Source organism: Ictalurus furcatus, chromosome 19 (assembly GCF_023375685.1).
Source record: "Ictalurus furcatus strain D&B chromosome 19, Billie_1.0, whole genome shotgun sequence".
Taxonomy (NCBI): domain Eukaryota; kingdom Metazoa; phylum Chordata; class Actinopteri; order Siluriformes; family Ictaluridae; genus Ictalurus; species Ictalurus furcatus.
In genome coordinates, this window is record NC_071273.1 from 21,004,708 (window position 1) to 21,015,142 (window position 10,435).

The 10,435-nt window shown below is 43.1% G+C and overlaps 1 protein-coding gene across 1 annotated transcript in view; it reads right to left on the reverse strand.

Annotated features, from left to right (window-relative positions):
• Positions 1-4,157: 4,157 nt before the first annotated feature.
• Positions 4,158-10,435, reverse strand: part of exoc4 (exocyst complex component 4) — a 164,116-nt gene continuing 157,838 nt past the window's right edge. The window contains exon 18 of the mRNA XM_053650543.1: positions 4,158-5,778. Coding sequence (XP_053506518.1) covers positions 5,541-5,778 — 238 coding nt within the window. The 3' untranslated portion in view covers positions 4,158-5,540. The remainder of the gene's footprint in view (positions 5,779-10,435) is intronic.

The following is a 10,435-nucleotide window of genomic DNA, read 5'->3' on the forward strand; positions in this document are numbered from 1 at the left end:
AAGTTTCCAGAGAAACAGGCATTTCAGACAATAATCCTTTATCAGCTGTGCAAGCAAAGCACATTTGCCTCACGCTTCCAGGGTTGGGGGTTCGATTCCTGCCGCTACCCTGTGTGCGGAGTTTATATGTTCTCGCCGTGCTGCAAGGGTCCCAGTCCAAAGACATGCATGGTAGGCTAATTGGCATGTCCAAAGTGTCCGTAGTGTATGAATGGGTGTGTGAATGTGTATGTGATTGAGCCCTGCGATGGATTGGCACCCTGTCCAGGGTGTACCCCGCCTTGTGCCCCATGCTCCCTGGGATAGGCTCCAGGTTCCCCGTGACCATGTAGGATAAGTGGTATAGAAGATGTGCTTAGCACCACTAATGGTGCTATGGATAAATGGATAAAGCCAATGTTAGTTGGCTTTAGGATGGATGGATGGATAAAGCCAATGTTAGTTGGCTTTAGGATGGATGGATGGATGGATGGATAAAGCCAATGTTAGTTGGCTTTAGGATGGATGGATGGATGGATGGATAAAGCCAATGTTAGTTGGCTTTAGGATGGATGGATGGATGGATGGATAAAGCCAATGTTAGTTGGCTTTAGGATGGATGGTTGGATGCATGGATAAAGCCAATGTTAGTTGGCTTTAGGATGGATGGATGGATGGATAAAGCCAATGTTAGTTGGCTTTAGGATGGATGGATGGATGGATGGATAAAGCCAATGTTAGTTGGCTTTAGGATGGATGGATGGATGGATGGATAAAGCCAATGTTAGTTGGCTTTAGGAATGTGATCACAATTAGGTCAGTAGAAACACAGCATCTCAGCCAAGTACGTCAAATAAAGTGGTGAAGTGTAGTGATTTTAACACGGAGCCTATTAAGGTGGTGATTTATTCCTAACCAGAAGACTGCCAGAGGCGGTGCTAAGCACAGTGAACAATCCCCGATCACTGTCTACCTGCTCACAGAACATAGTCTGTCCTCCTTATATTTATATTATTGTAAATGTACAACAATCATAATAAGCAATTTAGAAGAATTCGAATTAAATAGCAAAATGATTATCCATTATTTAAAATCAAGATGAAATGAATGTGATATAGATTAAGCAGATATTACTTTAATATGAACACCTGTACATCTACACATTCATGCAATTATCTAATCAGCCAATTGTGTGGCAGCAGTGCAATGCATAAAATCATGCAGATACTGGCCAGTTCACAACAACCATCAAAAAAAATAAAAGAAAAGAAAAAGGAAAAAACATTCCAGCGGAAATGCCTTGTTGATGAGAAAGGTCAACGGAGAATGGATGGCCAGACTGGTTCGAGCTGACAGAAAGGCTACAGTAACTCAGATAACCACTCTGTACAATTGTGGTGAGCAGAAAAGCATCTCAAAATGGACAATACGTTGATCCTTGAGGTGGATGGGCTATAACAGCAGAAGACCACGTTGGGTATCACTTCTGTCGGCCAAGAACAGAAAGCTGAGGCTGCAGTGAGCACAGGCTCACCAAAACTGGACAGTTGAAGACTGGAAAAACGTAGCCCGATCTGATGAATCCAGATATCTTCTGAGGCACACAGATGTTAGAGTCAGTATTTGGCACCAACAGCTTGAATCCCTGGAACCAACCTGCCTTGTGTCAACAGTCCAGGTTGATGGAGCTGGTGTGACGGTGTGGAGAATGTTTTCTTGGCACACTTTGGGCCCGTTAACACCAATCCATCGTTGCTTGAATCCAATAGAACACCTTCAGGATGTGGTAGAGATTCACAGCATGAAAGGGCACCTGTCAAAGTCTGCAGGAATTAATTCACGTCAACATAGACCAAAATCTTAAAGGAATACTTCCAACATCTTGTGGAATCCATTCTACAAACACTTGAGCAAACGGAGGCCCTTCCCTGTATTAGTATAGTGTTCCTAATAAAGTGCTCAGTGCGTGTATGTGCACACATAATTAACTTAATAACCCATTCCCCAGAAATTAGAAATCATTTCTCTTAAATTATGCTCAAGATAAAATGGCAGATGGTGATCTTATATAAGCAGGGTTGCATAATGAATAACCTGCTGACTCTTCTTACATGGAACAGTTTGATTATTTTAGGCTGTACGTTGGGATCATAACGAGTTCGACAGTTAGTTCATTCTCAGTCTTGGTCTTGAGCACTCTGCTGGATCAGAATCCTGTTGATTTCCCAGCAAAGTACCAAGACAATCTAGTTATATTGAGCTAATGTGCATTCTGGCTGGGATTTGTCTTCATTAGCTGCAGAACTAATCACTGGATCGATATCCCACAGGGTTTAGCTTGGTTAGATGGTCTTACTGCTTCTAATATGCACCAAGATAGTTCTTGAGATCCTTCACATCAGGTCTGTCTATCTGACCCATTTCATTTACTTACCTTCCTTTGGATCTCCTGCAGATGTGCCTTACTCCTGGATCCTGTGTGGACATATCAGTCCACGTTACTAGCCTCAGTTATTGTTGGGAGTGGATTTGTTTTTCACTGAAGCATAGCCTAAAGAGAAAGCCACTGAAATGACATAATCACACTTTCTAAACTGATAACTTTATTTAAAATTATACTCAAAAAAAGACCTCATGATTGTAAAGCTACAGGTTGCAAGTTGCAATCAAAATTAATTAACCCCCATTGTAAATCAGGTTTATTGTCAAAATTTACACCTTTCAGCTGTTTGCAATGAACAAATCAAACAGAAGCAACTGAAATACTTTAACACAACGAATGCTTCGAGTGGTTTAATCAAATTCAGCTGAAAATGCAACTTATAATGAATGACTTCTTATAATGACTACCTAGGACAGTGCATGTGGTTTAGATTTAATGTATATCTGAGATCCTTAAGGTTCCGTTATGTACCTTAAATTATTTTCAAAAGGAACACTATATTTACATTTTCAGGTAAAATCTAAATAGTCCAGTGTGGTACCTTTATTTATGAGAGCATCGGACCCTCTGGTTAGTCTCCAACTTCTTCCGCTTTATGATACCTCTAACCAAAATGGATGGACACCTGAGGATGTGGTTCTTCCCCAGTCTCTTGCCACAAAGTTGGAAACACACAATTGTAAACAATGTCTTTGTCTGCTGTAGTATTATATACAATTTTCCTTCACTGGAACTAAGAGGTTCAGACCTGTTCCAGCATGACGATGCACCTGTGCACAAAGCCAGCTCCATGAAGACATGGTGTGTTAAGGTTGGACTGGAAGAACTCGAGTGTCCTGCACAGAGCCCTGACCTCGACCTCAACACCTTTGGGATGAACTGGAGCCTCCTCGCCATCCCAACATCAGTGCCTGATCTCACTAACCCAACATTTAAAATCTAATGAGTGGAGGTTATTAAATCAGCAAAAAGTGGACTACAGTCTGGAATGAGATGTTCAACAAACACATGAGTGTTTTGGTCAGGTGTCCACAAACCTTTGGACATATAGCGCATCAAATAAAGTTTTAACGCTTTGCTCTTGTGGAGAATATAGAGTCAATAGAGTACAGTAGAATGAATTTTACTCTTTAAAATGATAACAGATTTTAATGGAAACACACGATGTTTGATAAGCAACCAACCTCCTCTGACACAATAAATACCCCGGTACCGCAGGTAAGTCTGACTACGTGTTGAATCCTGGTCATATATTGCGCTTTTATTGATCAGTAAGAGACATAAAACTGTAATATGTACAATACGATCAATTAAGATCTGCATTTCTTCATAGCACTTTTGTTTTTTTTTCAATTGTACTTACCTCGTTCTGGTGTTAAATGAAACTGTCCAGCAGTACCATATAGACTCATGGGCCATTTTGATCAACTACACATTACATACCATACCATACTGCCTTGCTAAGGAATAAACCACTAACTACAAAATGGATCACATCATCCTGATTCTTAAATCAGTACACTGGCTCCCTGCTTGTTACACAATTGACTTCTAGGTACTAGTCTATCAATCAGTACATGGTTTAGGGCCAGAGTACTGTATCTGTCCGATATGCTTAAGCAATAAAAGCTGAGCAGGACTCTCGGGTCATTAGTACTTAGTATAAAAAAAAAATAACGCCAAAAAACACGGTGTTATCTGATCCGTAATGAAATAACCCACAGACAAAAAGGAATCGATTTTATTTATTTATTTATTTCAGATCTGATGATGTTGTACAGAATTGAAATGAAAACGAGGGAAATTTCGTTCCCCGTCGGTACGTCGAATAGTAACGTGATGGACGCGAAACACGTCCGAAGCAAAAGAAATCAGTAACTAATCATTTTACATAGCTGTGTGCACAACATCGAGGCTTGGGACAGTGAAAACCCACACCACGAATAAAACATACAAAATATATAAAGGAGTTTCTGGGCATTCTGGTGATTAACGTTAAAAGAAAACAAAAAACTAGCACTAGCACTCAGAAAACCAGCTTCACTCCACAGAGCTTCGCTCCGGCGACATTTCTGCAACCTCCCCATCGCTTCCTCTCCGTATGCACGCGATCATTCAAATGAAGTCGGAATATTAAAGATGTTTTCTCCACGTTAACACGTTCAGCAGCCCCCGCAGGCCGTTATTGATTCCTGACACCGAGTCATAATGATGTATCGCTGCGCTGGCTTCAGGGAACGCCGCTGCCTGCTTCCCGTGTTTCTCTATCGACAGGGCTTTCTTTCTCCCTCTCTTGTTAAGCACTTTTCTTCCGAGTTAATGAACTAAAAACACCATGGGGCAGAAAGAATGAATGATTTGTGGCTCTCCGTGTGTGTGAATGAGAGAGCGAGTGTGTGTGTGTGTGTGTGTGAGAGAGTGAGTGAGTGAGAGACAGACTAAGTGAGTAAGACTTAAGGAAAAAAGCGGCAAATTAAAGCTTTAATAGCTGCAGTTGGAGGCTGGAGATCTCTCTCTCTCTCTCTCTCTCTCTCTCTCTCTCTCTCTCTCTCTCTCTCTCTCACACACACACACACACACACACACACACACACCTCACCGAGCCCGAGTTCTAAAGACACCATATACGATCAATCATCCTTCCCTCTAAATAAACGGCAGTGTTAAAGAAACGCAAAGAAATGCAGAATAAAAGAATGCCTTTCCCTTCCTAAGAGAACTAAACACTTCACAGGGACTCTCCGATAATAATTCCAGTGCTCTAATCTGCCGTGTGAGATTGTGGACACGGCCTGATGTGTGTGTGTGTGTGTGTGTGTGTGTGTGTGTAAGGCGCCATATAACCGAGAGCAGTGCTTTTAAATTACAGGAAAATGAGATGACTGTGTCCTCGAGTCACGCGTCCAGATTATTCCACGAGGTGAAGCCACGGTTTGTGAGACAGGCTCCGAGGGATTATTTCATTAAAGACTAATTTCGTGTGCGTGTGTGTGTGTGTAAATATATATAAACAGCATGTGCGCAATGCTTTTTTTTCATCTTCTAGTGTTGACCATTAAGTGAAAAAGCGACTGGGCTTATACAGGTTTTTGCAGGTATGCGTTTTGTGTGTGTGTGTTTACACGGTGGTGATCTTCTTGTCCTTGGTGGCCTGTTTGATGGCGGCCTGCTCGCAGATGATCTCTTTGAGGCGCTGCAGGCGTGTGTTCTGGACGCTCAGGTCTCCCACGCCCGTCTGGCTGCGGTGCAGGAGGCTCAGAGCGTTGATGTACTCCAGCTCGCTGTAACGCACGCCCTGATCCACCACCAGGTTCAACAACTCGTCTGCTGTGTTGTACAGCATCTCATAGTACTGCCTGGAAACAGACAGAGAGAGAGACTGTAAGAGAGGGGGATAGAGAGAGAGAGAGAGAGAGAGAGAGAGAGAGAGAGAGAGAGAGTGAGAAAGGGAGTAGAAAAAGAGAGAGAAACAGAGAGAGAGAGAAAGGGAGTAGAGAGAGAGAGAGAGATAGTGAGAAAGAGAGTAGAAAAAGAGAGAGAAACAGAGAGAGAGAGATAGTGAGAAAGGGAGTAGAAAAAGAGAGAGAAACAGAGAGAGAGATAGTGAGAAAGGGAGTAGAAAGAGAGAGAGAGATAGTGAGAAAGGGAGTAGAAAAAGAGAGAGAGTGAGAAAGGGAGTAGAAAGAGAGAGAGAGATAGTGAGAAAGGGAGTAGAAAAAGAGAGAGAAACAGAGAGAGAGAGAAAGAGAGAGAGAGAGAAAGGGAGTAGAAAAAGAGAGAGAAACAGAGAGAGAGAGAGATAGTGAGAAAGGGAGTAGAAAAAGAGAGAGAAACAGAGAGAGAGAGAGAGAGAGAGAAAGGGAGTAGAAAAAGAGAGAGAAAGAGAGAGAGAGAGAGATAGTGAGAAAGGGAGTAGAAAGAGAGAGAGAGATAGTGAGAAAGGGAGTAGAAAAAGAGAGAGAAACAGAGAGAGAGAGAGAGAGAAAGGGAGTAGAAAAAGAGAGAGAAACAAAGAGAGAGAGAGATAGTGAGAAAGGGAGTAGAAAAAGAGAGAGAAACAGAGAGAAAGAGAGAGATAGTGAGAAAGGGAGTAGAAAAAGAGAGAGAAACAGAGAGAGAGAGAGAGATAGTGAGAAAGGGAGTAGAAAAAGAGAGAAACAGAAAGAAAGAGAGAGAGAGAGAGATAGTGAGAAAGGGAGTAGAAAAAGAGAGAGAAACAGAGAGAGAGAGAGAGAGATAGTGAGAAAGGGAGTAGAAAAAGGGAGAGAAACAGAGAGAAAGAGAGAGAGAGAGAGAGAGAGATAGTGAGAAAGGGAGTAGAAAAAGAGAGAAACAGAGAGAGAGAGAGAGAGATAGTGAGAAAGGGAGTAGAAAAAGAGAGAAACAGAGAGAGAGAGAGAGAGATAGTGAGAAAGGGAGTAGAAAAAGAGAGAAACAGAGAGAGAGAGAGAGAGATAGTGAGAAAGGGAGTAGAAAAAGAGAGAGAAACAGAGAGAAAGAGAGAGAGATAGAGAGAGAGATAGTGAGAAAGGGAGTAGAAAAAGAGAGAGAAACAGAGAGAGCGAGAGAGACACCAGAGGGTCTACAGCAGAACCTAGACTTCCTACACAGGTTCTGTCAGACCCGGGCCCTGACCATAAGCCCAACTAAACTAAAAGTTCTAACATTTCAGAAAAGCCCCAGATGTCAGGTTAAGAGATACAGTTTCACACTCTTAGTACGACCAAAATCGATCATGCCACAATCTAGACATACCTCGGACTGAAATTCAGCGCAAATGGAAACCTTAACCTGGCTGTGAAGGAACTGAAAAGCAAGAAGGGTTTTCTACACCGTTAAAAAATCTATCCAATTTCCAATGCCCATTAGAATCTGGCTCAAACTTAGGTAGTTAGGTAGGTAGTTACAGAACCAGTTACAGAACCCATGGCACGATATGGCAGTGAAGAAAATCTCCTGAATCATGATTTAGAAAAATGGGACAAAAATCCAACTGAAGCCCTGCATACAGATGTTTCCAAAGGCATCCTGAGGGTACAGAGGAACACACCGAACCATGCGTGCAGGGCAGAATTAGGCCAGCACCTGTTATTAATCCACACTGAGAAAAGGAAGCGTCCCAAACTGAATGACCCCCAACTCTCATCATTCCAAATCAACAGTGAAAAAGCCTTCTCATTCAGCTGGTCCTGAGGCTCCACATACAGACTAACACAACTAACAATAATCAGCCTCAGGAACAGAATCCGACCCAACCAAATAATTAATGCACAAAAAGAAAAGTATCTATCTTATTGGACTGCAACAACAGAAAAACAACCACCACCCAACCACCAACACACCACCACCACCACACTCCAATACACCACCTCCACCACCGTGCACCAACACACCACCACCGCACACCACCAACGTACTCTGGCTCTTACACCTCGACTCTGCGCGCTTTGCTTCTCTAGAACTCAATTATAAATCTTGTACAGTAGCACTATTGTATTGTTCTCCGCTCGATATATCGCTTTGCTTGTATTTCCTCATCTGTAAGTCGCTTTGGATAAAAGCGTAATGTAAATGAATAAATGTAAATGTCCGTCCATCCATCCATCTTCTAGACCGCTTATCCTTTCCTTCAGGGTCACGGGGAAACCTGGAGCCTAGGTGTGAGGTGTGAGGCGAACGTGCTAACCACTAAGCCACCGTGCGCCCATAAATGTAAATGTAAATAACAATATTCAGAAGAAGACACAGTCGCCAAGACCAAAATCAGAGAGAGAGAGAGAGAGAGAGATAGTTGAGAGAGAGACAGAAAAAGTGAGAAACACTCACATTCAGTCCACCTGCATTCTGATATCATTTTTAAAACCTCACCTGCATTATCAATTTGTATTTATTACTTTGCATGTGCTTTCTTTTCAGATTTAACGTCTCGCAAATAAAGCTGATCAAGTTCGCTATTAATCTGAGAGATGTAATAGCGCTGTTCGGCAGTTAGGGGGCAGAAGTGCTGCAGAACATCTCTACTCATTGCATCAGTTGCTAGGTAGATGCCCCATCACCCCCCCAACACCACTTACTTTTGAATTATATTCATCTTCCTTGGACTTTTTGGGGACAAACCAGCATAATCTATTACAGATAATGATGCAACATGTGACTTCAGCCAGCAGAGGAAAAGCAAATGCATTCATAACTAGGTAAAGTCAAGGTAAGCACTCACCACTTACACACACACTTTACTTGTATTTCTGCAGTGGTAGCACAATCACAACTAGTGCGATAAGAGCTCAAACATCGAGGACGTCCCTGAGCTCATCAGAGCACCCGAGTGTCGTCTCTCCTTCATCTCTCTTTTTCCTCAGGAGCTCAGAGTGCTGCTGCTCACCAAGGACCAGCAAAGCCCAGAGAAAAAACACTGAGCCAGCAGGAATCTCTGCCTCTCTAACCTCTATCACACACACACACACATACACTCTCTCTCTCTCTGGTATTCAGCGTTGTGACTGCACTCTCAATGAGCTGCCAAGTAGGTTTTAACGCCGCCTCTCACCTCAGCTTCCTTAATCCAGACTTTCGTCCCCATGTAGCCACGCTGACCTTCAAAGTCGAGGCAGGAGGCCGACGCCGGACCTGCGTGTTAGCCAAAAACGGCGTGTTGGGCCCGTCGCACACCAAACTGGACATTTTTTTGAAATTGCAATGACGCTGCGAGAGGGTTTGATACTTATAAAAATAAAACATAAAACAAGGCCTGACTGGAGACCTGATGATATTTAGAAAAAGACGTCGTCAAATGTAACCACAACTGCTGACCTTTACGCATTTTGCTTATACGCATTCATACAGGATCTCGCGGAGTTGGAGATTTTCCGTTGGATTTTTTCAAAAGCTGCGATGCAACTTGAGTTTTTTTGCGCTTTTTATGCGGAAAACTACTCGAATCGGCGAAATCGCGATAGCACGGAATTGTTCTGCGCGCTCTTTCACAGTGATGTCTGTCGGTAAACGAGGCCTTTTAGCTGTACTCGTGTTCGACGCACGTGAATCGAAGAGGGCTTTTGCTGAACGTGCGTGGAGATGATGTCACACGACACGTCTTGGCCCGAATCTGCGGAAAATCTGCGGTAATTTTGAGAAATTCTCAAGGTCCTCCGAAGGTTGCGGAGTTTGCATGATTTTGCGTCAATGTCTGCGATCGTGAAACCCTGGAGGGACTGATTAGGATGGTAGGTCTTACAGGGGTTAGTATGGGGGTTAGTACGCTGGTCAGTACAGTGGTTAGTACGCTGGTCAGTAAAGTGGTTAGTACGCTGGTCAGTACAGTGGTTAGTACACTGATTAGTACGCTGGTCAGTACACTGGTTAGTACGCTGGTCAGTACAGTGGTCAGTACAGTGGTTAGTATGCTGGTTAGTACAGTGGTTAGTACGCTGATTAGTACGCTGGTCAGTACAGTGGTTAGTACGCTGGTCAGTACAGTGGTTAGTACGCTGGTCAGTACAGTGGTTAGTACAGTGGTTAGTACGCTGGTTAGTACAGTGGTTAGTACGCTGGTTAGTACAGTGGTTAGTACGCTGGTCAGTACAGTGGTTAGTACGCTGGTCAGTACAGTGGTTAGTACAGTGGTTAGTACGCTGGTTAGTACGCTGGTTAGTACAGTGGTTAGTACAGTGGTTAGTACGCTGGTCAGTACAGTGGTTAGTACGCTGGTCAGTACAGTGGTTAGTACGCTGGTTAGTACGCTGGTCAGTACGCTGGTTAATTAAATGTACAGTATTCTCTGGTCTCGATGTTCACGTGTGAAAGACAGCAGTCGTAGTAAATGGAGAATGTTTCGAGTTCAGTAAGGTGAAATAAAATCTAACGGCGTAGTTTCGACCGAGTTAACCTTAGTGGATTTAACGTCAGTAATCTATATGTATTAGGGACGCTACCGAATCAGGAGTGTGTGTTATTGTGGGTTTTCATACACACAGAGATCCACAAAGTCTGTCTGTTGTCTTTTCGCCTACACCC